Source organism: Microchirus variegatus (assembly GCF_963457635.1).
Source record: "Microchirus variegatus genome assembly, chromosome: 1".
Taxonomy (NCBI): Eukaryota; Metazoa; Chordata; class Actinopteri; order Pleuronectiformes; family Soleidae; genus Microchirus; species Microchirus variegatus.
The window spans coordinates 34,958,996-34,986,862 of NC_139802.1; the positions used below are offsets into that span (position 1 = coordinate 34,958,996).

The following is a 27,867-nucleotide window of genomic DNA, read 5'->3' on the forward strand; positions in this document are numbered from 1 at the left end:
GAGACAAATAAGTTCACCCTTAGCTCAGTTTTAGTGGTTTGATTTTTAATTTTATTCCATCAAGAAACACGTGCCAACTGTTTCACACAGTACACAGGGTGCAGAAGAAGACCTCACACGATTCATCATCTACATTGAAAAGCATTAAAAGTGCTGGTGATGATCAAATGAAGTTATTTGGGTGTGTTAGAGCACACTTACAGTAGATAACAGTTCAACTTTAGATAACACTAAACTGTTTGGATAACGTAAATGGTTGTAAACAGGTCAAACAAACTATATAAGAGTTCAGAAAAAAAGTTTGATCACAAAACCTGATGATTTTTTTGGGCCTTTTTACGACCTTTTCTGTAGTAGTTTAGTGCAAATATGTAAATTGTGGTTAGGTTCAGGTTAGGGTGAAGCTTTAGGGACAACCCTTTGTTGATACTGGTCAAAATGAATGGAACTCAGTGCAGTGTCCTAACAAGAATAGCTGTACACGTGAGTGTGTGTGTGTGTGTGTTTGTGTGTGTGTGTGTTTGAATAGGCTGTGTGGACCACTTTGTCAAACAAAGCTATCTTTGAGAGGACATTTTGACCTTGTGAGGACATGTTGGCTGGTCCACACAACTTTAATGTGTTTTTTTTAGGATTAGGGTAAGGATTAGGGTTTGGATTAGGATTAGGATTAGGTACATATATATATACACACATATATATATATGTGTGTGTATATATATATATTTTCTTTTTTAAATTAGACCTATAGTATTTTAGATACAGGCCTCTACCAAACGGTTGAGATGTCTATTCATAATAAACCTGGTTTGCATAATTCATAAAGTACAACATTCAGAACAAGTCACATTAATTTAGTGTTAGTGAGTTCAGCTCGATGCATTTTTTCAATGAGATATACTGACAAAGTGGTGGTCGACCACCAAATGGTTGAGTAGTACCATAAAGGGTTAAGGTTAGGGTAAGGGGATGCATTGTGTCTATGAGTGTCCACACAAAGATGGCAAAATCACCGTGTGTGTGTGTGTGTGTGTGTGCGTGTGTGTGTGTTACTATGGAAACGGTTAAATGACAGTCCCTCAGCAGGAGCCAATAGACAGCCATAGTAAGGTGTCTGGTTACTTCCAGCCTGCCCACGCGCGCTCTCTCCCCCGCCCCCCCCCCTCTCTGAGGTAGGGAGGGAGGGGTTATTGAGCTCCTCACTCAGCAGTAATGGTAACTCGGCTGCGCAGGACGGCAGCTCGATGCCGCGTAGCCGCCGTCAAACACGACTTCTGAGCAGTTTCCCTAGGAACAGATTTGTTTATGTGTATTTTTTTTTAAATATTTTTTCTTTCTTTTTTTAAACTGTTTGTAAGAGTTACCCGCGGCGCAGTGGATATTCACCCCGGTGGCTTTAACCTGTTGCTTCGCTTCTTGCTGCTGCTGAACGTTCCAAGATGTTGCTTTGTGGATGGGATGGCGTCTGGTCCCGTTCGTGTGCTCACTCCTAGCAACCTCGCAACCGGAGCATCCACATTTAGCCTGAAAGTCGCTCTCTAGCTTCTCCTCGTCCGGTAAGTTTCTTGTTAGTTTATTTAAAACAAAAAAACAAAAGAAGAGAGAAGCTCGTGTGAAGGTGTTTTCAGGTGTGAACTTTATTGTTTCGCCAACTTTGACGTGACCGTCGGCAGCTTCTACCGGGAAAAACTGAGGCATTCAGTCGGTTTGTGTTGAGGCGAAAAAAACACGCCGTTTTTAAGTGTTTCTCAAAGTGTGGACTGCGACCCACTGCTGGTCTTTGGAGGTACTACATATGGGCCTCAGTTGAGAATATACAAATGCTACACTTTTGGGTTAAAACAGTCTAAATTTACATTTAATAATATACACTTTGAAGTGTTAACATGTGAACGAATATTGCAGTTTTGGTTAAAATGTCAAATGTGCGACTTTTACTTGATTGTTATACAGTTTTCACCTCAAGATACAAGCTAACTAATCAATGTATTCGAGGTTTGAAACAAGATGACACCATTATCAGGATAAACCATTATCAGGATTATCAGGATAAACCCCTTGAGATGTACCATCTTCATTTTGAGGGGGTCTCAATATTTATGTGTTCATTTTTTAATGACATAGAACAATACATTAGCAGCCATTGTGATGCTTTGTTCAGCTTTAATGTAGCTAAGTGCATCTGAGTTATGTTTATGGCTAAACTGAGACAAAAAAATGTTTGTTTACTTCACTCTCATGCTCAGTTCTTGCTAACATACAAATCCAATCGTTGGCCTCAGATGCTTGGCAAAATACCTAATTGGCCTCAAGCTTCTGAAGTTCTTTGAGCTACAGAAATCCTCTTACAAAGCTACAAGCTAGCTTCTTTTAATCTCTGTTGTATTAAACCACAACAGTTCCGTGGGCATCTTTAAACCCTGCTATAAATTCATGTAGTAGTAGGTGGCAGACACCAGTATTTAGATAACCATAAACTTCCTTGGTGTTCATCCACCTGCACCGTTTATGTGTTTCTGACCAACATGCATGTTGCCCTTGATTATGTGTCGGCACAGACTTAGCTAAGTTCTCTACATTTTCCCTAAAAATGTTTTCAGACAAAAATTGTGAAGTCAATTTGTCCATGTGAGCTCATTAATCTGCATCCACACTAACTCGCCTGTCATGTCACCGTTCAGGCACACTGAGAGTTTACATGCTGGTCTAAACAGGAAGTTTATCATCTCCTCTGCAGCCATTTGCCTAGTTCTAGAGAATATCACTAACAAGAAACAAAAACGGTGACAACAAGGTGAAACTGAAAGTATGTGGTTTATCAGAGTTTTTCATTCACAGCTGATAGTCATGTTGTGGTTGGTAAGAACTGGTCCAGAGGCAAATGTGAGAAACTGCATCATTATTGTCAAAAGTCTCAGATGTTGCTCATCCATATTACAATGCAGCCCTGAAGTTTTCAAATGAAAACGGAGCCTGCAGCGTTTTTAAACTTCAAATTTTTTGGGGGACAGGATACGAGGTGTATCCGGAGCAGAACTTACGTGTTTTAAAATGAAAATGAGTCATATGGACATAGTTTGAAGGTTTTATGGAGGGGTTGAAAGAAGTCAGTCTTGTTCCCCATCCCCCTTCATTACATAGAATAGTAATGAAGTTGCTTCAAGGTGAAAGGTCGTGAGGGTTTAGATATGAGACTGAAGAGGAAAAGTGGTGATGCTGTGTGACTGGGTAAGCTGACTATCCAAGGAGGCTTTTGATGGAGAATTGTGTGAGTGAGCATGTTCCTCGGAAAAATAGCCAGTGGGTTGGGTTTGTGTTTTGGGAAGGGAAGGGAAGAAGGGGGGGAGTTGGAGTGAGGTTTTTTGCAAAACCATGCTCTGCATGTCACGGTACTCGCAGCAACCCTGTGATTAAGAGAAATGGAGCGGATGAGGTTGAGACCGAAATGAGAACTGAGGGCTGTCGGTCCAGAGTTGGGCTGATAATCATGGAATAGTCCATTCTGGCTGTTCCTCACACTGACAGTGCTGAGACACTAAACATCCAGGGTGGCTTACTGGTTAATCACACACGACTGCTCCACAACTGGAAGACACTCGGTCCAGTGATGTAATGGGGCAATGTTGTGTCCCTCAAAAAGAAAAAATGCCTCTGTGTTTAATCATTGTAAGAGAATCTGGAAAAGCATGTCAAAGCAAATTGCCTCACTTGTAAGTAGGGTACAGTTAATGAAAACCAGCCCCTGGGTTTGCCCTTTTATTGAGGTGAGTCACCACTTGAGCTCCATTCCCGCTACTGTTTTCATCCCAAGATTAAGGAAGACACATCTGTAAATATAGTTTGTGGTACCATTTTTCCTCTACACATTTGTAGCAAGGATACATCAGATGTTGTATATTCATAGCGGCAAAGTTTACATTTTACCATGACACGAGCCCACTGTCTGGTTTCGGTTTGCATTTTGAAAACATACGTTATTGCATCATCAGCCCTGTCGGTTTAAAAGACACTGTGATCTGGGCCTTCCTCGACAACGTGTGTTTTGAATTTGAATCTTGTGCTTGCAGTCGGCATGATACAGTGCGATTCTGGGAATAGAGGTTCACTCAGAGTTTGTAGTTGAATTTTCCTGGCACGCCTACCTTTCAGGAAGATTTTCACCTCTATGTTGGCATCGGGGTCCTCTTCTTGCCAGCTTCTGTTCCAAATGTTTTTGCCAGCTGAGACCACAGCTCTGATATTTGGAGGATACAAGCAAATACCTTCTGATATCTTATGTTATGAGTTATGCTTTTGGAAGTAGAAGTGGAATCTGGTGTGTTTTTAATGGGTGATTTCCCTGAAAAGTGCAGTCACTCTGGTTTTCAAAGATTTAGGATAACATGGGTGAAAGCTGTGCAGGCTGTTTCTGCTTCTTCAAATGTGAAGAGATGAAAGTTTAAAGAAAGCAAAGTACATTTTGGGTTATTGTTAAGCCATAGAGCAATGTTTCAGGTGATGGTGTTTGAATTCATTTCATGGTTTGCAGCTGTATCACAGACAGGAAGGTGGGAGGAAAGGAATAGTTTCACTTAAGTGCAGAGTTTAAGAGCGCTATCACGTTTCGAGGATTATTTTCTTTAAAATCCTTGTGACTGACTTTCAAACACTTTGCTGCAGCAGCACACTAAGCCCTTTTTAAGTTTTTGCTCTAAGTTATAGTGTGGGAATACCTAGAAACAAACATCCCCACTGTTTGAAAAAGGGGTGGGAGAGAGAGCGAGTGAGAGAGAATGAGGCGGTGAAGTGGTGAAGGCTGTCTGCTCTTGCTGTTTTGGGCCGATGCCTCCTAAGCCCCCTCAATAATGAGTAGCACCATAGTCCAATGAGAGTGTAGCTGGCCTGCACAGCAGTCTCAGTGCGGATAAAAACATTCCACTGTAGGTCTCTGTTGAAATAACAAGGGCCACAAAACAATCAACCTTCACAACACCCGCTCTCCCCATTCTCATGGGTAATGAGCAAGATGGGTAGTAACCCACTTCGCCTCTCGCTCCAAGCCTCCCATTTACTAGAATGGTTAACCTGCATTCCTGCATCAACAACTAGGCCTGTGACATGCTTACTCATTAACTCTCTTCCCCAAACCACATCAGTAGAGAGGATGTTGTTTCAGGTATTGCATCCAGTTAAATTTTACTGACACTGATGATGATGTTTGGTGACCCATTGATACAAAGAGCTTTGGAATGTTTATTTTGCTCAGGCTACTGGACAAACAACCATTCACTCACACACTCACACCTACGGTCAATTTAGAGTGTCCAATTAACCTAATCTGCATACTTTTGGCCTGTGGCAGGAAAAGAGTACCCGGAAAAAACCCATGCGCAAATGGGAGAACATGCAAACTCACACACACAGTTTCATAGCACACATCTGCAAACTCTGACTGGATAAAAATCCTCCATGTAAAGTAATTTGGTTTTCTCAAACACTAATAGTAATAGTAACGCTAATATTTGCATTCAGAGCAGGGAAGTGAGATATGATCACATGTGAAAAAACAAACTTAACACTGTCCAGTGTCCACATGTAATTACATCCTCTGCTGTGACTTTGTTGTCACAGGTGCATTGTAAGCCTCAGTAGCAATATCGCAGGACACACAGCCAGATGTCCTCTGGTTAAAGCTCCCATAGACCAGAAGTTCCAATTAACGCTGTTTTTTGGTGTGTATCTGCGCCATTACCATGTTTATGAGGCTCTAAAGTTTCAAAACAAACAGTTCAACTGAGAACGCTGTGTTTGATTGTATTCTCAGGCTCTGCAAGCGGTCTGAAAAAGCCTGGTATTGTTATGTAAGGATCCCGTCTCCTGAACAGCAAATCTTCCTGCTCTGGGCACTAGTCCAGGCACATCCAGTTGCGTACATTGAACCGCAGAAGAAGAAAAGACGTCCGTTGTGGAGGTGTTTCACTTGCGACAGTGTCTTCTGACTCTGGGTCCGACTCCGGGTCAAAGGCATTAAAGCGACTGTGGCGGGGAGTCATGACAAAGCCATTTTTAAACACTGTTAAAACAATGTTTTGACAATGAGTATCAGTGCATCCACTATTCCAGAGGGGGCGCTGCACTTCTGAGAGCTGACGTGCTAATTACGTCACCTCCAGGTACCTGGCCAATCACAAGACAGTTGGTAAAGCTGTTGTTGGCTGGCCAATCACAACACAGTTCTGTCTAGGACCACTCTCTGGGAGCTTTAAGCTCTCAAGGCAAAGTTACATTAGTTTAAAACAGGGGTCACCAATGTGGTGCCCGCGGGCACCTGGTAGCCCTCAGGCAGCCAATACGGTGCCCACGGGCTCACTTCACTTCACCTCACTTGCATGTATCCGTATGATGGCTCAGTCAAATATCTTTGATATTGTTTATACAAACTGATAATCATTAGGAGTAAGCACTGGAATGAATGTGTATGCAGTTGAATGCATAATATTAATCATTTAAATGGTAAACAAACAAAAAAATATTATATGGTAGCCCTCCATATTATTTTTTACCCTTAAGGTAGCTCTCTGTCTCAAAAAGTTTGGTGACCCCTGGTTTAAAACATCAGAAAAGATGTCAGTTGTTAAAATGATGAATTTCTCTCAGTTGAACCAGAAAGGAACCCATTTATTTTCACTGGTGTACGGCCAAAAACACATTTTCTTGTTCTATTGTGCCATGCCCATTTCATTGTTTCGCTCATCGAGGCTAGGCTTTGGGAAGTGTAATCGATGACAATCAAACCTTGAGTTTTCGAGTTATAAGTGGAGGAAGAGTTGAATGCTATCATTATCAGTAGGTGTCTAGCATTAGTTTATACAATATTACTATGCATAGTTTGACAGTAAAAGCAGCATGATTTCTGATTTGTTTGGATTAATTTGAGTTTCATGGATTTATCCTTTTGAGCTCAACATCTCTGGCAGCCATTATTCTTGGTCATTATCTCTGTCAAGGAGGTTGCGTTTTTGCTGTCTGTCTGTCCTTGAGCAGCATAGCTCAAAAAGTTTAAAAGGATTTTGTGGACATTTTTGGATATGTGATGGCCCATGGGAAAAAATGATTAGACATTTTTGGCGATTCAGATATCAAAACCACACTGACATGATGGAGGATTAAACTCTCTTGAGTGCTTTGTCCAATTTAATCTGGTGGCAGGTCCTGGTGGTCTTTAGCACCAATTATCTGGTGTTGCTGTGACAGGCTCTCCATCCACCCTCTCTGTTTGCTTGTTATTCAAGTTTTGCATGATTTCAGACACATGCATATTGTCTATTATTAATGTCAATAAATTATACTTTCTTTCCGGAGTGATAGAAATCACTTACTATAATTTATTTAATTTCGGGTGCTGTGCAGAAATGCTTTGTAGTTTCATAATGAAGGGAAGAGCTTGTATTTGTTCTGGAATGTGAGCAGAATTTTAGAGTATATTTTGATTTACAACTTTGACATACTCAATGCACACTTAACAGGTTTATACACAAAAAAAATGCATCGCCTGTCTACACATCAGACAAGTTTGCCCTGATTCTATGCATTTGGCCTTTAAGGCTGCTAGCCTACATTTCACTGCACATTAGGGGTGGGTCAAAATATCAATTTGGTGCAGAAAACACGCTTCCCCATTTACAAGGTGAGAAAAGCTGGTGCAACTTTGTTGAATGTGTCTAGAGAATAGAGATATGAAGTGGACGTGCTCTGTCTGTTTGTGTCTGTATGATTTTATTTTATGGTTCACTTGACTCTTTTCTCACATAACTGCAGGAAAACGTGTGCGTTTCCCCCCTTCTATGGTTAAAGCCTATTTGTGTACATTTATGTGTATTTATTGTCAGGGTTATTTCCTGGTGTTGATCACATGTCTCTCTGTCACTCTCTCCACAGGCAAGATGCACGTGTCTCTGGCAGAAGCCCTGGAGGTTCGAGGAGGTCCGCTGCAGGAGGAAGAGGTCTGGGCAGTGCTCAGCCAGAGTGTGGAGAGCCTCCAGGAACTCTTCCACAAAGGTTTGAACATGTGGAATCCAGTCTGCAGGGACATTTCCTAGAAATATTTTTACATGCTCACAGAACTCATGGATTTGTCTTTCTTACATACTCGGCTCCACTCAACTTGTTCCCCTTTTTCTTTTACAACCTTTTCTCTTTAAACACATTTTTTTTTTTTTTTTTGCTATGTCGACACATTGTCTTTCTCTTAGATTACTTGCTTATTGTTTTTTTTGTTTAATTTATAGATTATTTGAAGTAGAGTTGAATGAGGTACTGACAAATTATAAACACTGAAATCACAGCTGTATCCATGAACTAGCCTGGGACCGGGACCATTGATAACATGGCTACAAGCAGGGACTGAAGTTACAATACATTAGCTACTTAATAAAAGACTCACCAAATAATTTCTTCATTCGGGCTGGAACCTGAAGTTTGTAATCCTCTCTCTTTCTATAGCTCAAAAGTTAACATCAAAGTCCAGAAAATCAGCAATTTTACTGCGTTGTTAATCCACTGCTGCCTCTGTCGGTACACTAAAATGCATTATTTTATGACTTAGAGTTGGAAATCCTTTGATTTACATGGATGACACAAACTGATCAAACAAAGCTGCAGTAAACCAACAGCTCCTTTGTCCTTGTGAGTCAAAAAGTCAAAAAATGCTGATTTTTCTCTAGTGACTTTGGTGTGGGAGGATGAGTGGTTTACACATTTTTTTTGGAGTGTCCTGTTCCACAAAGCTGTCTACAGTGAGATAAAGCGGAGAACATAGTCTTGCGTTATAGTAGTTCTTAGCAGGTGTAGATTTTATTAAATGAATCCTTTGCTGCATGGCAAGGCTATTCAGGAAATCAGCAGTAAATTTGATGCTGATAATGTGTCAATACCTTTTACTACCACCATCCCTTTAAGTTAGCCTCAGATTTTTTTTCCCGTGAAATCAAAACACACAAACCTTCAGCTGTCTGTTCCAAACTGGTTTAGCGTCATTAACAGGATTGCAGATTGCATAATTATGCAATGTTTTGTTCTTATGTGCTTTAATCATTTGTGAAAATAATTTGTGTGTGGGCATGCATGTCTTCTCTTTGGAGGCAGAAAGAGATGAAGTCCTGTGACAGTGTCTTTGTATCATTGTGTGACTAAAGAAGGGTTAACTCTGGGGACATCAGGCAGGATGTGACTCAGCGGAGGATTTCAGAGCTGCATAAAATTTTCCAAAACTTTCTTTATTTGTTGATATCCTCCTTCTGTCCCGATAGACATAAGAAATTAAAGTTGTCTGCAAAAAAAGCCACTATCTGTAGCCCTCACAATACTGAAATATACACCGGTCATTTCATTTGAAACACTAGTGCAGTGCCCGTAGGAAGTACGTATTCCTTTAGTGGTGGCTGACAATCACAAAACGGCTAGCTACGCTAATGCTAATCGAAAATTAATAATCAAATAATTTGCTGTGTTACCTGTCTGTCACTAACCGATTGACCTGCCCATGCTCTCGCAGTGTGTGACTGGAGTTTTCACAACAAGCAGGACAGATGAACACAGCTGAAGCACAGACGATAGCCAGAACCTAGCGAGCAAGTTTTGAAAAAAATGTCAGCAAAAGTGCAGCCAAAATTCTCCAGTTCTACTACAAACGGCGTCCTCCAGTGTTTTGGAGCAGATCTTTGATGAGAGGGCTCACAGGACGGATGTATCAGTTATCCAGACTTGCGCAACACTAGACTTGCCTGTGTGTTTCTCAATAAACCAGCTTGACGAACTTGAACATCTGAAGCCTAATCCCATCACTCACAATCCTGAGATGACGTAGGAATTCCCTCCTTATCAGTGTGAGGTGCCTGTGAGATTTTAACCCGGGGTTCATGACAAGAAGGTTGTCTAAAATGTTCTGGACAAGATGCGAGGTTGGATATTTGTAGTGTTTTTGATTATTCATTCTCCGTGACTGCGATTGTCAACAAGTCCCCCCTTTTTCCTTCAGTGTGTAGTTGTGTAGCTATCCTGGGTAAATTGTGGCCTCTCGTGTACACGTACAGTTTTAGACTGCTGAGTGAAGCTAAAATCTGAAGAGCAGATGTTAGAACCAGCTATTATATAGTCACTGAGCTATGTAAAGAAGTATGTTTACCACAAGAGTGGATAAATGACAGCAGCCATTTAAACTTTTTCCCATTTGTTGGGCAGTTTGATGACCTAGTCGGCTATTAATGGAGAATTTGGTGTTTTTTTTGTTTTGTTTTTTTGCTCTTTTTAATGATAAATTAAAATTAACTTCATGCTGTGTGTGTATTTTAGTTTTCTCCCTGTGTGGCGACAGTCACTGTGGAGGAAAGGAGGTAATGTACATTTGACTTGGCTGAATTCACCGTGACTTTCCAGGCGCTTCTCAAACATTGTGAATGGCGTCACGTCGTCAAACACTTAACCACAAGTGCTTTTTTTTTTCTTTCTCTCTCCCCCTGAGGTTTAACAGTAGTGGTTAGTTACTGTATTTGTTTAGGAATGATTTGTTTAAATAAGCGATGTGTGAACATTTCTGATTTGTTGTTAGAGGAGTTCCTCCCATCTACATTATTTAGGGCCGTATAGAAAGTAGTGTCTTACATGCTCACATGTTTCTCTTGTTTGGGGTCGTCGTGCTCCATATCTGTTGGTAAAGATGTGATTTTTTTGGGAATTGAATACATTTGTACACCGTTTTTGTCGGACAGTCTGTGACTATGTAGCTTCTAATAAGCTCAGATGCATATAGTACATAAGGAACAGCTCATCAGGCTGGCAAACCACGTTGTTATTGGATAAAGAACTTGGAGTGTGGTCTAGTAGGGTAATCCGATGGCACATATTCAATGTGTGATTTTAAATAGTTAGTCTCTGTTAGAGCCATCAATGTGTATGGTTTGTTGAAATAGTTTTTTTCATTTGTTACCCACAGAAAAACAAAATGTGCTTAGGCTGAGTCATGCACTTCTGCTCAGCTCTGGTTTTGCTTATTCAGATTAAAGTTTTGTGTGGGCTACACCTAGTAACCCAGTCCACTTTTAAGTACGATCTCCAAATGCTCACACGAGTTTTAAACAGGAAACTTTTATTTACATAGTAAATTCCAGCTTTTGAAAGCAGATATTCAGCGCCTCAAATTCTGTTCCTCTGTTCGTTTCTGTGCGCGCCTCGCAGAGTTTCGTTTCAGTCGAAGAAAAGAATTTTGCAGCGCTGCTCAAACATTCCTTTGTGTATTTTTAAAACATTCTCTAACCATAGCACTGGCTGCGGGTTTGTAGGAAAAGAGAATTACGCTGTGTAGCCATTCCTCTCTGCCTCCACGCTTCAACAGTTATTTTCATGCAGGCAAAGAAAGCGACATGTGTTTTTGTTTACTTCAATCATCTTGAGTTTCCATTAACGCCAAAATCCTATGAGAGAAACATTCGCTGTGGTTGGATAAGTCCACGCGTGTAAACGCTTAGACAAAATTTGACGCTGGTGCTGAGCTTTTAATACAACACTTCACTTCACCACTGTGTCTGTGCGATTATAGCAAAGAATTTAAAGACATTGAAATCTGTGTTTCCTTTCGTTGTCATATCTGCAGTTGCTGACTTGTGTTTCCCTCCTCCAGACCCTGCAGCCATGGGCTTCATCATCTCTCCTTGGTCCCTCTTGCTCATGCCCTCAGGCAACATCTCCTTCATGGACGAGTATGTCACCCAGCAGGACTTAAGAGCGTTTACAGCTCCAGAGGTCCTGGAGGGGGTTTCCTTGGCTTCAGTCTCTGACATAGAGAAGGTATTAAGTCTTAGGGTTTATTTTTCATTTTAAATTATCAAGTTTTCTTTCAGTGCCCTAATTAAGATGTTCACATTATGTTTGTTTTAATAGAATATTTAAAAGAGAAAAAAAAGGTATGATTGTATGAGTTGCTGCATGTTACAGTTCCTCTACAGGACTAACACACCTTTGTGTTCTATCATCACTCATTTATTTATTTATTTTATTAGAGATATTTGACATGAACAAACTTGAACATTTAAATATGCCAGATTATAGCCATTAATCTGCTCACTCTAAGCTGGTTCCTGGTTCAGCAGCATAGGCTGCATTCCATATAATGAAGTCGAACTACTAACAATATAATATATGTGATGTAGCAAGGCAACCTAGGAAGTAGGGACCAAAGTGCTTGTGTTGTGCCTCACTAAATGTCTTCCCTCTGTGGTCTCCGAGGCAAATGACTGTCAAAATATGTAACGACCGCTGTTGTTCTTGTCAGCTTCCACATATTTACATTTAATAGTGTTTCTGTTTTGTTTTTTTATTCACAACATCCAATACATCTGGTCTCTTTATGTCCTCTGTGATTATGTGTGGAGCTGTGGCTATGAAATCCCTCTGTTGTTGTGATGGGATAATCAGGTGCTGGAGCACATCAGGTCCAATATAGCTCTGATGTTGAGAAAAGCCATATCATTTCCTGCAATGTAATCATAAAAAAACCTCATTTACATATTCTCTGAACCACACCCCCACAATTTAACTCTGCCCCTGTGGTAGAAGAGCTGAAAGCTTGCATGACTGGATTCCTGTTTCTGGCACAGCCCCACAGACCTCAACACAGTTTGTGCTGAGTCAGTTTTCCAGCCCGAGGCCTGTCTCCCCAGCTGAGTTATTTCAGTGTAGAAAATGTAATCTGCTTCTCTCATTATCACAGACTGGTTAAATATACGTCAGCTGCAAATGCCACTATTTTCCATTCACGTTTTCATCATATGCAGTGGTATCGCTGCTTTTATGCGAGTGGCTTTGAACATTTCCACATTGACTGAATGTGTGTGTGTGTGTGTCTTTAAATCTGTACTGTGAGATTTGTTCCTAAAAGACCTTGACGGCTATGTTGCATTCTTTGGCAATCCTCGAATTATTCTTTCCTCTACCAAGCCCAACATTCAGGGGAAGTGATTTCTCTCCAAGTAATGAGTGCACGGTAATAAGGACAGGGAAATGGAAAAATGTTTTTGGATTTAGACTGAAAGCCCCTGTTTTTTTTTTCTCCTTTTTTTTTTTCACCCAAAAAAAGAATGAATTCCTTTTATTACAACCCAGCAGTTGTTGAGCTCAAGTCAGTCTCTGTCTTTTCTTCACAAAGACACTTATTTTAGAAGGGGGTCAGCGCCTCGTTTTATCTGACAGCATCAAAAAAATTTTGCTCATCTTTTCTATTTTTACTCTACAGTTTGCTGTTTTAAATTGTTTGTTCTTGTGTTGAAATTATGCTTTCTTTTACAGATGCACATGTACTCTCTGGGGATGACGCTGTTCTGGGGAGCAGATTATGAGATCCCCCAAAGTCAGGTACATCATGACAAATGGATACTTTCCTCCAAGTAGATAGATATAGTAATAATAATAAGAGTATATAATAATGTGGGAACTTGTTTTAAATTATTTTTATTTGCTTTTGAGCTTTTTGCCATTGTTTTACAACACAAATGAAACATTGAGAAGTACTTGTACGCATCAACAGAATTTTACCCTCTCAAGAAGTCCCCTAGTATGGTGTCAACATAAAACTAATTAAAAATGGCCATAAACTGTTTTTAAACATTCTGTCTTTGTGAAAAATATGAAGAAACACTTACCTTGACTAGCATCACAATTCAAAACACTAGACTATTAACATTGAGCAATATGCACACTAGTGCTCATGTGATGTGACCGAAGACAAATATTATGACACCAGATCACTTGACGTGTTAAGAACTACTATAATTAACGGTTGTCACAGAGTGAGAGACGCCTAAAGTAGCTTTAATAGTTTTCCTCATGTTAGTGATTTGCGCAGCATGTCAGTCACATGAAAATGTGCGTAGTGTGTAAAAACAAAACAAAAAACAGCTGTAAGACCTATCAATACCAGTTATCATTTTAAGGATATCAGTGTTTAACTTCCCTCTAGCCAACATGGAAGCAGACACTGTTTTTTTAAAATGAGAACCTACCATTTAAAAATAGTTTTAAAATCTACATCCAAGTATCTGATCTTGTGCAAGCTGCCGTGCACTCTGGAATATACTGTCTCTGAATGTGTGTCGAGGGCTCCAGGTGTAAAACGCAATCCGCACACTGTGTTCAGATTTGTGAGAAGGTTTCCGCCTTCATGTTTGACACAACGTAAATCACACACACAAGTTTGTTCCCCCACTTCACTTTGCCTAAGAGGTGAGGGTTTATCCACTTTGATCACATCCCTTTCTTTCATCCTTTAAGTGGCTGCTGCTCGAGGCAGCTGCAAAGCATGTGACAAAACAAGGTGAAATGGAACATGCCATTGTCTCTGATGCATGTTTAGTAGAAAAATAATTTTGATTAAAGTGCAAGCCTTGGCTATTTGGATACGTATATAGTCATAGTTTGCTCGATGATAGAAAACATAGACTTATTGCGTTACAAAATTCTTCTGCTTGGTGTCGACTCAACTTTACAGAAGCAGCATGGATGAGGCTAAAAAATATAGTGAGAAAAGTAATATTAAAAAGTGTACAGCGCATACAGACATCTAAAGATGTCCAATTTACTGCTCATCAATTCCCACCTGGTGTTGCACAGTCAGAAATACTAAATTCATTAAATAGATTTTCTGCTAATGTTTGTGTGTATTTGGACATGGCCACTAGTCCAATTAAATGGCCTTAAGTGTGCATGGAAATGTACCGAGTGAAACAGATGTTCAGTCCCTTTCAGTTTCCAAATCATTATGTGTTTCTAAGTATAACAGAAAACTTTGACTGGGCGCAGTTAAGAAATGGATTCAAGTGAAACGGTTCAGTTGTTTTGAGCCATTCGATGGTGAGATTATAATACACATCGATACTGAGTTGTGAGAAAAGTTGTGGACGACTTGACACCTTTACCCGCACCTCTCGCTTACCCTGTCCAGTCAGGCGATGGAGAGGATAAGGGAGTGTAAGCACTGTGAAAAAAAAATGTTATTCACCCTGAGACGCCAGCACCAGTGCCAGATAATCCTCACAATGGAAAAACACAAGTTAAACCCTGTGTGTGGTGCCATGATTTGATGGACAAATTATTTAATACCAGTTAAGGTTACAAGTTAAGGCATAACACAATGTTTAAAGAGGGCAATGGACTTGTGCCAAGGTGGCAACGCTTAGCCCCGTCTCATTTGAACACAAAGAAAGCCAGCGTGTCAAAACAGATTTGAGATGCAGAGAAACTTCTCAGTACAATCTTTGCTTCTGTTACTGTATGTTAACTGTCACTGTGTTGTGTTTGTGATGCAGCCTATGAAGTTGGGGGAACATCTGAACAGCCTACTTCTCAACATGTGTGATGATGTTACCATAAGTCGAATGTCGATGCGCACGGTGCTGGACATCTGCAGCAAACACATCCGAAATTCCAGCTGTGACCCCCCCTTCTCCTATGTCAGGAAACTGGTCCGCTTGGTACTAGGCAGCCTTTCCCAGGTACAGTCTTTTTTTTATGTGGGTCAAAGTCAACATTGGGGTCTATTTCACCATGTTTTTAATTCCTCAAAACTCAGATAATGCACCTGCCACTGCCACAAAATGATTTTAAGATGTTTGACTCCATTAGAAAGATTCTCTGACCCTGTATTATTTGTTTTTTTTTTCTTTCTCTTTTTCTTCCACTTTTTCTCAGCTGGACGGTCTGCTGACTGATAGGGAGTCTCTACCTGAGAGGAGTAAGGAGATTCGAGAGAGACTGAGGGGCAAAGGCTTACCTTCAGGTAAGATGAGCTACAGTGTTAACACTCTCACTCTTTCACACACACACACACACACACACACACACACACACACACACAAGCCGTATCTGCTTTGTGTATTGTCAAAAGAACTTTTCAGTGTTGTTGGAAGTCATTTATTTACATAATAAGTTTAATGTCTTGGATGCCAGTGGTGTATATCTGCTTTCTATTAGTTGTCAAATCAGCATAAAGGAGGCCATAATATACATGTTTACATCTGTTAATCTTCATGTGAGTAAGAAGAAGTCACAGTTGGGAACTAGGAGTAACCTGACCCCAGATAAGTGACGATAACGTTAAGAATAATTAAAAAAAAAAAAAAAATTTCATTCTTCTTTCCTGATTTAAGAAAAAAAAAAGAGGGATATGTATGATTAGTATGTGGTTTTAGTCTTATTCATACTTAGCATTGTTTATATTAGTGTTGTTTCATTGCGACCCAAACGGCTTCCCTGGTTGTCAAGCTATTCATAACTGTAGACACGGAACAACACAGTGCAACAACCTTGAATCGAATTTGATTCAGGAAAATATGACCAAATCCTCCCAGTGGTTTCTGAGAGAACTCCGGCATTTTTCCAGGCCATGGAAAGGAGAACAGAGCGCAAACATGGCTATCGTTCCGATTATGTAATCGTGGCACGGCATTGATTACAGATGCATATTTTGGAGACACTAGTGAAGCTGCTGGTCTGCTGTTTGTATCAGTGCTTTGTTTCCGTGGTTGAGCACCAGCCAGCCCTAGGGAAAGTACATGCAAAGAGTATTACTCACTTCTTCAGAGTCTTTCTTCTCAAGGAGCGGCGTGTTCCCTTCTGTATTCCAGTGCTTTCGAGTTATAATTGCTACTAAGGGACTTCAGTCATTGTCTTTGTTCATGTTAGATATTTTACATCGGCACTTCTTCACTGCTGTAGTCCACGTAACAGCAGCACCACACATGTATTAACTCCACAAAAGCTTTTGGAAAAAAATAAGTAAATAAAAGACATCCTGTTTTTCACTCAATGTAGTCCTTGTGTTTCTGGAAGACAGTTTGTCTTTTGAAGTATTAAGACCAAACACTGGCTTTGTAGATTAAATGACCACATGGAGCATTTCTCAATGTCTCCTCCTGCTTGTCCTTGTTTTGTTTTGGTCTTTTCGTTTACATGTCTGCGTTCTGTTTATCTCTGTCCCTTAAAATCCACAGCCCTGTTAGCAGATTTTATGCAGTCTAGGAAACCGACATCCATTATTCAATATTAAAAAAAGACGCAGTAATAGATGGGCTGGATGTCTGGCAAAAAATGTTGTTATTGTGGTGCAGCATGTTTTATTGTTTTTTTTAAGCAATGCAGACAAAATTAGCTACTCAACAAAACAGATGTGCAGAGAGAGTAGATACTAGAGCAGCATGCCACTTTTCTTCAATTACTTTTTCTTATGATTCTGTCCCTTTCAGATATTTAATTTTCTTTATTTATCATGGCAGCTGCATTTCAGCCTCCTCCGAGAAACTGCCTGTTGCAGCTTTAAATGCTAATCCCTTGCTAGGGATTATGGATGGCCTGATACCGATATCGATATGACAACCTTATCAGTTTGTTGCAGTAATTATAGACCCTTTTTAACTATGCAGCACGTAACATAAAATGTTCAGTTTTTACATCTACACTGATTTTGTTTAAGTGTCAGACCGATACTGAATATCCTATTGACTCATCCCTACTTGCTATTGAAATGTACTTATGTGTATAGGGTCGAACAGAAAAATTAAATTTGCATTTGAATTCAAGATGTAAGAAATTATCTCACTGACTGTGTAGACTGTAGATTGGAAGAAATGCCCCTCTGCCCTCCCCTCCATTTTCCAAGTGCGTCAGGGAACTATGCTGGCCTTTGTATATTAGGAAGGATTTTGTCTTTGCTCATTTATATATTAAGCTTCCACTTCAAAACTTAAAAAGCACACTTTGTTCATTCAGGTCAGGCTACTGTAGTAACATGGCAATGCAAGATGTCAGCCTTCATAAAGCAGTCGGTGCAGCAAAGTGATTATACTTGTACATGGTGATGGGACAGTATACGATATAATTGCTCATTGTGATAAAAAAGCACTTACAAAAAGTTAATCATTGTGAATTTCTGTTATCATAATAATTGTGAATGGAGGGAAAATGTTTCATGTGAGACACTTTTGTCACAAGAACATTTTTGGCTACATCGACTAGCACCTGTTTGTGTATTCAGTACACCCTAAATGTCACACACTGAAACTTTATGAGAGTCTATGGGCACAAGTATCATTGCTAGTTTCCAACTGGCGCAGTTGTCGTTTTCACACCCAGCGCCCGCCTGTGGGTGTGTTGGTCTTAAAATGTGTAGTCAGGCCCATTTATATCTTGAGGCAGCAGAAAGTCACTGTAACTTTGGCCAACAGCAGCCTGGTCTTAAGTCAGTGGTGCATTACAGTTGTTGATGGAACAGTCAGGCCTCTCCTGTGTGTAAAAGTGCCATATCTGTTTGTTTGAGTGAATATATCCTCATTGTACCATTTTGATTTCTTTCGTTTGTTCTCAACTGTGACATTTTCACATTGTGGTTAAAAAAAAAAAAATCTCTTGTTCTATCCTGTTTTCAGGGAGGAGTGCAGCCCCTAGGGTTCTGGAGCGTTATCGAGCCAGGACTCAGGAGCTGACGTCTCTTAACCGGGGCCTCAGTCGTTCCATGGGCTCCCTGCCAATCCAGGCCCTGCTGAAGGGGGATGAGGCGGCAGCTCTACACTATAACCTGTCTGACTATCATCAACGCAACTCTGAATCTCCCACAGAACTTTACTCCAAAGCCCCCTCTCTTCCTCACCAGCACTCCTATCCCTACCTGCAGCCTGTTCAACCACACAAAAAATACCGGCCAGTGGAACTAGACCGGAGGTCTCTACCCTTCCACACCAGGGACCCTGGCCCTGCTCAAGCCAAGAAGACATGGGCTTCCTCTGTGGACTTGGCTTGCATTGACCCGGAGGCTCTTCGTTTTGGGGCGTTAGAAGATGCCCGGAGGGGCAGCAGTGCCTTAAGTACCCGCTCTATAAGCAGAGAGAAGGAGTCTTTCTACCCTGAGTTTGCTGGGCTCAAGACCAGGAAGCCTCACCACCACTCAGCCCTGTCCGTAGGCTCGGGCCTTCCTGGAGCTTATGATAGGATCAAAGAGAGACGGAGGAAACTCGAGGCGCTAAGACAAGCGGTCGATGGTTAGTATACTTGAACATAAGTGTGCAGTGTGGAGGAGCAGTCTCGCACTCAAACATGCTTTTACATGTTGATTTTTGATCCTCAGTGATTTAGTGTCAATGTCTGACAAATTATTTTGTCAGTGTTGGTTCTTGCTCAGGGTAAAGTTCTTTTACGTGGTATAGTTTCCTAGAAGTGCTTACCTCTTACACCTACATTTAGGAGTTAAAATTATACAACCCTCCTCTTACTGGGATTGGCTAAGAGACTTGAGGTGAAAAAGTATTTGTGCTTTCATTTTTGATTCTTTACACACCATCTATTTCTGTCAGCAATTTCTTAAGCTTTCCTTGATAATTGAAGGGGAATTCACCTCACTTTCTATGATTGATTTGTTCTTCGTAATATTTACATAACACTATGATACTTCTTGAATCTCAGACAAGTATGTGTTTGTGTGTGTATGTGTTGTTTTTCATTGATATATACACTTTTGATTGTCTTTTTTACTGATCACATAAAGACATGGTTTCCCATGTGGGACACACTAGCGTGAAACGATACTCATCCCTAACTGACTCTGAACAATGTACAAAGCACACTCGACACACTCCCACCTGTGGCTTTATTCTTTCTGTTCGTCATCGCTGACAGATTCCCAACATTTATTTTGTTGTCATAATTATTTCAAGATAATGGGCTTTTCATCACACGTCTCATTACAGTCATGTGTTATTATTGTGTTATGCGTGATGCTAGTGCTTTGTCAGAACCTGCAGTCCCTGCACGACTACACTGGTGAATAACTTGTTGTTTTGCTGAGTCGAACAAACTGGAAAATCCCACCTCAGTACTCAGCTGCAGTCTGTGACTGAAACTGTGTGTACAGTCTTACAGCTGCAGTGCTTAGCTTGTAGTGATTTTTGTTGTTATTCTGCCTCTAGCAATACTATCAGACCTGACAGAGGGAGAACTTGTGTATACAGCTGTAACACAGGCAGTAGAGGGCAAGAAGCAAAACTGCTGAGCATTTGAGCAGTGGAATTAACTTCTTTTCGTGGGTTCTTCTTTGTGTTCTCTTTCATAGCATTGTCTCACATTGGAGGGACGCCACTGACTCCTATTGCACTCCATCAGCCAGAATCAGAAAAACAGTCAATACACACTCAGTGCAGTGCCTAAATACACATTGTGTGTATTGTATATGAACTGTATCTAACAGATGTGCTACATCTGTAATTGGTAAAGAACAGTCAAAAATTGATTGTGGTCTTTTGCAATTTGCAATTCCGATTTGAAAACAAGTAATCATAAAAGCCTTGGGCAGTAAGTTGCTATTGCCTCCCTCTGTCGTGACAAAAAAACTAATCACTTCCTGTGTCCAGCCTGGGATGTTGCTTGGCAACAATAGATCTTAACACCACCATACTGAGAAATACAGAGGGAGTCATGTGAAGCTGATAAGGTTAATCAGCTTTGTGTTAATTGTCAACTGTTTGAATGTAACAGACATTTGTTTATATTTAAATGTTTCACCCTACAGCTTTGAGAAAGACATGTTCCTTTCAGTGTCATTAAGATTAATAGGAAATGTCAAACCGTCTTCATCTGAGTGGTAAAAACTGTCTTATTGATGGGCTCACGTGAGCGGACAGACACGAGGACTAGCTGTAGGTTGCGTGTCCATCCGTAACCACCATGTGGGATGGGAGCTTGGTGCTGGCTTGAATAAAGTATCATTGGTGGTGGCTGTGCTGCAGTGTTTAGACAGAATGAATGAGTCACTGGTACAGAGGTTTCCAAATGGCCGATTCTAATTACAGGCCAGCTTAATTCTAGCCTGCTATGTTACTGTCACACATGCTATAAAGCCACGTTCCTCTCACATTCATATGGCTGTAAACGCACAGATATACATGAGCACACGTTGCGTGCAAATTAAGTTAATAACCATAAACACACCCAAGGCCGCAGACACACACAACACAATTGTTTAGCGAGTCAGCAGTCACTCCAAAGAGCTTTACGTTTTCCTCGGAAGATTATCGGATTCTAAGTAAAGTCTCCATATGCAGGCTAGTTTAATGCAGTGAGTCACATGGGACAGATAAGGGACAGCCGAAGAGCATGAGTGATTAATATGTAGTTTCAAATTGTAAGTCTTCTACCTCGTCTTCCTTTTCCTTCTCTGGCTGCCTCCATGATTTTCAGGCAGCTTTTTTAAAAATGCTGACAGAGCCATCAACCAAACATTCTTTTCCTCTATTGTGGCTTTGTGTCCTCGGCAACTCCTTCCTTTCCTTTTCTTCCCTCCCCTTGGCTCTTTGCTGATTGTAATCAGGGACATAAGCTTTTTAGTCAGTGTGAAGCTCGTCCACTGAGGAGGTGTTTATTGTCCCACCTATCAGACGGTCTGCATGCTGAGACGATGGGTTCATAGTTGTTTACTGTGTCAGTAGCTTCTAATTGATATTTAATTGTGATTGATGTTGAACAGTATGCTGAGATATTCCTAGTTTCCCCCTAGACTGACTTCAAAGGTTGAGAATTATTTTTTCTATTTGAATCCGAGCGTTCCATCCGATAATATGAATGGGCCCTAATTGAGCACAGACCATTTGCGCAGCCGTGTGCATGTGTTACTTGGCAGAGACCGTTTCTTTCTTTCTTCTCTCACTTTTTTCTGTCCTTTTCTACAGGAAAGTGATGGCGCAGCAATGGTTAGTGCTCTCAGGTTTCAACCAGAAACAAACTGCTCCTCTGTGTTTTGTGTGTGCATGTATTTCAAAATGTATTTCGCTTTATGAATATTAATTACATGAATATACATGAATGGTCTGTGTGTGTGTGTGTGCGCACGCCTGTGTGTGTGCATGGGCATGTCTTGTCCCCCTCACCCAGTGCCACCATGCCACCGTGCCCCCCCTTCCTTTGGCACCATGGTGCTTCACTCAGTAGAAAGTTTCCTCGCAGACCTACAGGCTGTAATTGGAGTCATGCGTAACGGATGAGGGAATTCCTAACGTTATTGGACTTTTCAGGCACTTGGCAGCAGATCATGTGGCTCTGAGCTGGGGCGGGTCCAGCTTGGACAACAAATACAGACCACTGCTGCCCCAAGGGAAGAGGAGGTGTTCACAAAAAAAAGTTCAACCCCCAAATTTTCATAATTATGTTACAGTTCGGTTCGGAAACTGCTTCAGGAATGATTACAGAGCATTTCTCATGGTTTTATGAAAAGCCTTTGACTGTTTTTTTAATGGTCCATTTTAATCAACTGCCACACTAATTTCCTCATTTACTGTCCATTTTCTACCGCTTTAACCTCCACATGAGGGTCGCAGAGGGGCTGGAGCCAACCCGAGCTGACACAGGGTGAAAAGCAGGCTACATACACCAACTGTAGTGCTTAACTTATAAATATAAACAAATGTCCATTCAAACCATTGTCAAATTAGTTCACATAATGCTGATTAAGCCTGTCAGCTCCACACTTATTTCTCAGTATAGTGGTGTTCAGATCTTGTGACAGCCGGTGACGTAGCACACAGGAAGTGATTTGTTTTAAGACAAATGGAGGCAACAGTGACATTGTGCTAAAGCGAGACAGCTGCATACAGGTTGTAGTCTGATTGAAAACACAAAACAGTGGTGTGAGTGAAACACATCTTGCCTGTATACTCACAAATGCTCCCTCAGTCAGGTCTGATAGTATTGCTTGACCGAACCCAGTTCTTGATAATATGCAGTGTACGGCTTTCTTTTACGTTGTTTCTGTTCACTAAGTCCAAACAGACGCAGCATAGTATCTTAAAAAGAAAAACTAAAAAAAACATCACGGACAGTTACGCACTGCAGCTTTAAATATGCAATTTCACAAACTCTACATTTTAGGTTTTTCTCTTTTTTCCTGTCTTGTTTAACTGCTGTGTTTCTGTTGGCTGTGTTCCAAGACTACACTTTAAAGGGAGTTCCTCCTTTACCCCTGAGACCACCGAAATCCAAACAACCCAGACACTGCCAAAAAAAGCTCTTGTGTTCTTAGAGAAAGCTTGTGCACAAGTAGCATGTATCATAGGGCATCAGGGCGAAGGGGGGACAAGAAGATACTGAAAATGGAGGAGAGAGATTATTTCAGGTTGCTTTCTCTAAAAATGTCTTTCCATTGTGTGACTATCGTCTTGAAGTAAAGTGAGGATAAGAAGTTACTTTAATCCAACTCTACTGTCTCATACATACAATGTTGCATAACTGTCTGAGTCCCATTTATGGTATGAAGAAGTTCTTTGTCTTCATCATCTTCGTCCGGGATCGTCATTTATGTTTCCTGGGAAATGAAGAAGAATTAGTGGGGAGGAGTATTCAGAGGAAAGTATGCACTTTATCTCAGTCGAGCCTTTCTGCTCCCTTGCTCAGTGAGTCAAACGTCAAGAGTATCAGCATGTTCTCGCTGTGATTCTCTGTAATTAAGTGCAACCCTTTACAATTCTCTTTTTTTTTTAAAGATTTCTTTATATATGCTGATTAACTCGCATGTTCATTTTGACCAATCAAAACCTCCACAAGCTGCATTCAGTTATTTCAATTGTTCTTTCACCGTGTGTAAATATCATGAGGAGTTTTGCCACATAGTTGTCTGTTTTTTCTTTTAATGTTGATTTTGTTTTGGGAGGGAAATTGAAAAGTACATTTTTGTAAATAGTGAATTACGCAAGATTTGTCTAGAGTATCTGAAATGAAATCACTGAGACTGATAAGTAGATGTGACATTTATCTTTTCTTTTATCAAATAGGCAACACAATAACACACTATTACGACTTCGCGATGCGTACGTGTTTCATTGGCCTACCAGAATAGTTGTTTTATCAGATCTTAAACTGTTCTTTCTTGGCTTCTGTTAATGACGAGTTAATGACTTTTATGTGTACTTCCGTATCTTTTCACGTCACGCGTAGCTTAAAATAATTACAACAAACACACAGAGCTCCATCATGGACAGTGCATGCTCTCTGTATGTGGACAAAGATAATAAAATAATAATAATAATAATCATTGTGTATAAACATAGCAGAGCTCATGATCACTCACCAGAAGATGAGAAACTATTTTGGTCACTACTACACCTCGTTCTTAGTAACATCACAGTTGCTGCTGGGCCCCGATATATTTTATTAATGATGTTTATATAAGACACGTCATTACAAAGAGAAGATTGTTGCACTGTGAAACTTCTCTGACCTAAATGCCTCAGCAGTGACAGGGGAATGTCATTCACTCAAGTTATGTAGCAGATACTGAAGAGCAGGACTTTCAAGTTCTACGTACGAAGGCAGAGGGACACATTAGGTTAGGGTTCAGATTGTTTTGAGAGTTGCTTGTGTTTTCTCTCCTGTTTTTCTCACCATTGTTTGTGAAGCACTGCTCTGAGAAAATGTAAATAACTGCACTGTGCCGGTCTGTACTTGTTGTGGTTCACCCAGTCGAGCGAGACAAAAGATTACACCCTCAACAGAAAAGCTCTGGAACCTGACAGGAGACATGTGCCCACATACAGTGTTGTTGTGCAGAGGTTGCTTTTCCGTTTAGTCACATATGTCTTTCATAAGGAGTCTTTACCAACAGCATGACTAATTACTACTCTGTGTGTCTCGGTCGACTTGTTTGGGGTTGGTCTGAGCTGGATTTGGAGAGAGAGTCCTGTCGAGACAACTGATGCAACTTTTTGTGACGTTCTGTGTCACATGATTAAAAAAAAAACACTTCACTTTAATATCCATCACAAACAAATATTACAAACATGACCATCTAATCATTTAAAGTTGTCTAACATGCATGATTTCTTGAGTCATTCTACTGACATTCTTACAGTGCTGCACGATTTGTGTTTAAAAAAAAATGGTTTTCCCTCTTCCCTCAGAACCAGTCCTCACTCACAAGAGGTACCACAGTGATTACAGTTCATCGAGTGAAAGCCCCTCGGTCACCTCCTCAGATCCAGACTACAGACAAGGTAAAATATGCCTCTTTTTCCACCAAGCTTGCCATGGTGTGGATTTTAACAGCACACTCAAATCGGGGGGTTGTAGGGTTGCATGACGTCATACTACACGGCACAGTGTAGCTAACTAACAAATTCCATGAAGAAGGACAACACAATGATCAAACCAAAGGGAAATGTATCCAGATTTTTGTGTTCTGTCTTTTTGGCATATGGGGCTGCACTGTTGCTCCAACCTGCAGGAGCTGAACCACTGTGCACTGTGCATGGTACCTTAACAGAAGGGTGCCCATAACTGGGACAGTACTGCTTGGTTATTTTGGTGCCCTTCTCAAGGTTTGATAATGTTAATGTAAATAATTGTGTGACGTGCCATACCGAACTGAACTTAACCACTTAGTGGAAACTGGGCATAGGCGTCGTTCTTATATGCTGCACTCGTATAACCCAACTTGATTTGTCACGTGAAGCAGAAATAGAAAAGGGGAAAAAAAATAAAGAAAATCTTCAAAATGTCAAGGCTGTTCCAGTCCAGTTGAGTTATTCCCATAACAGCATGAATTGCAATTTTACTTGGAAATAAGAAGTAGCCACATGGAACTGGGGCCCCTACTCATTTCACTCGAGCCATTTAAGGAAGAACTGATTTACACCTGTAATGAAGAGTGAATTCAACAGGAAACCCAGCAGCAGTCTGGGCTGTAAATCTGAAGCTCAAAACCCCTGGCAAACCATATTCATTATTCTTTGTCTCCACTGACCACTTCCTCTGGTCTGTCCTGCTCAAAGCCAGGTTTCCTTATGAGCCAGTCCCTTCAGGGCACACTTAAAATCCACAGGTGCACCCCTCTGCCATGATGATTTTAACAAGATAAAAAGCTGTTGTTATCTATGGTGAATTGCACAAGGTAGCATACTTTTCAGAATTCAGAATCACTCAGAATTTTAACTGAGTGACTGGAGTCTGTAAATATCCTCTGCACTTCAGTCCTGATCATACGATGAAGCAAAGTTTCACAGAAGCTGTGAACGTACATCCAATGTCTTTGTTTCCAAGCTATTAATTAGCGATCATGACTTGTAAATGGAATTTGGGTAATTGTTGGCGTCAAAGGAATACAGGAGCGCTACGTCCTCACCAGGAATCCAGCTAATGATAAAATGAAATGTGTTTTACAAAGCTACAGAAATGTCATAGACATAACAGTATAAACACAGTATAAACAGACTGTGTTGGTAATTTCTTAACACAAGCCGTTTTAATGTGTTTTTACGTGGGTTGTTTTAATGACCCGTGTGACTGGACATTTAATGAATTAAAAATTGACAGCATCACAGGAAATGGAGCTTACGAAGGTCAAAGGCAAATTTATTTAAGATTGCGCAACACTTCATTGCTTAGCACTGCAGCAGGAAACGCTTTTGACACTGAGCTCAGGCAGCTGTGAAGAGTTTACACATTTGGAAATAATCGAAATGTTTTGAACATTTCTTGAACTAAGACCATTTGATTTTCCCCCTCTCATCTGAAGCAGAACCACTGGTTTGACCTAATTTTTGACAATGACTGCACCTCCTTAAATACATGTCCACACAGGTTATTTTCTAGCACAGCATGGAAGTCTGCATCTCGATGGGTGTGTTGATTGTGTACGTGTAAAAACAAAATTTATTTTTGTCTGCACAGCTCATATTCCCATGTATTTTCCAGCTAAGAAACAAACTGAGGCGAGGCGGTTCGGCTCCCAGCTGGCACTTTCCCCTGACCACGATGCCCTGTCTCTGACGGGTCACAACGCGCACAGACACAGGTAACGCACACATTCAGGTGGCTACTGAACAACCAAATTACTAATGGGAGGCTCTCTTCCCAAACAACCAACCACTTAGTCATGTCATATAGTAACCAGGCCCATTTTAGATATTATTAGAGACATATAATATAATATTCCCCCCCCTCGTCTCTCACCTCCAACTTATTATTAGGCATCGACAGTTACAACACCAGGTGTTTACTTCCATCTGCACTTCTGTGGTAATTGTTAAGGTGGTTTAATGATTGGTTTCATAATTAAATCAGTGCTCACAATGTCATTACATTTGTTCTAACCGCCTGCCCCACTTCAGAGGACTTATGTATGTTTTTGAAACAACATGTGTCATGCTGTATAGCTCCTTTGCTACAAACCCCACACAGAGCAGCCAGAGCCACCACTTTAGTTGATTTGTTTGCTCTTCTGGCCCCCACACAGCTGATGTGGCACAACAGGGTCAGAAGCCCCATGCTTTGCTTGTGAGGTCATCTAATGCAACATCCGCATTCGGCAATCTCTGTCTCTCTAAGCTCTGTCATTACAGAGCTGACCTGCCTGCTGCTGCTCACAGGGGAAAAAAAGAATATAATCTATCTCACAGTGCAAATCACAGTAGTATTTAGTATATTTTGTGTTTTTGTTATACCAAAAAAGTCAGTAAATATAATGAACAACCTTTGCATGTAACAGCTGTTTGCATTCTGTTGTATGTGTTTTTGTTTTTTATTTGTTTGTTATGCTGCACTTAAACTCATCCTCCTCTCACTGTAGGCAGTATGAAGGCGCTGATGAAGGTCTGGTCGGAACTGAGCTTCTCCTCCAGAAGCCAGAAGAGGAGGTGCAGCGGCTCCAGGCTCACCTGGCCAGCAGGCTGTCCAGGGCCAACCTCTACTCCACAGACGACCCCTTGGCTCCAACACGCACCTCTATACTGGACCCAACAGACCCCCTCTATAACACATCCGTGCCACTCCGAAAACCCAAGGTATGAATCATTCATAACTTAAAACATTGCCAAG

The 27,867-nt window shown here is 40.8% G+C and overlaps 1 protein-coding gene across 1 annotated transcript in view; it reads left to right on the forward strand.

Moving 5' to 3' along the window:
• Positions 1–1,481: 1,481 nt before the first annotated feature.
• Positions 1,482–27,867, forward strand: part of ptpn13 (protein tyrosine phosphatase non-receptor type 13) — a 46,912-nt gene continuing 20,526 nt past the window's right edge. The window contains exons 1-10 of the mRNA XM_083886416.1: positions 1,482–1,556; positions 7,918–8,037; positions 11,654–11,820; positions 13,318–13,383; positions 15,333–15,518; positions 15,715–15,802; positions 18,447–19,055; positions 24,954–25,046; positions 26,746–26,845; positions 27,620–27,833. Coding sequence (XP_083742542.1) covers positions 7,923–8,037; positions 11,654–11,820; positions 13,318–13,383; positions 15,333–15,518; positions 15,715–15,802; positions 18,447–19,055; positions 24,954–25,046; positions 26,746–26,845; positions 27,620–27,833 — 1,638 coding nt within the window. The 5' untranslated portion in view covers positions 1,482–1,556; positions 7,918–7,922. The remainder of the gene's footprint in view (positions 1,557–7,917; positions 8,038–11,653; positions 11,821–13,317; positions 13,384–15,332; positions 15,519–15,714; positions 15,803–18,446; positions 19,056–24,953; positions 25,047–26,745; positions 26,846–27,619; positions 27,834–27,867) is intronic.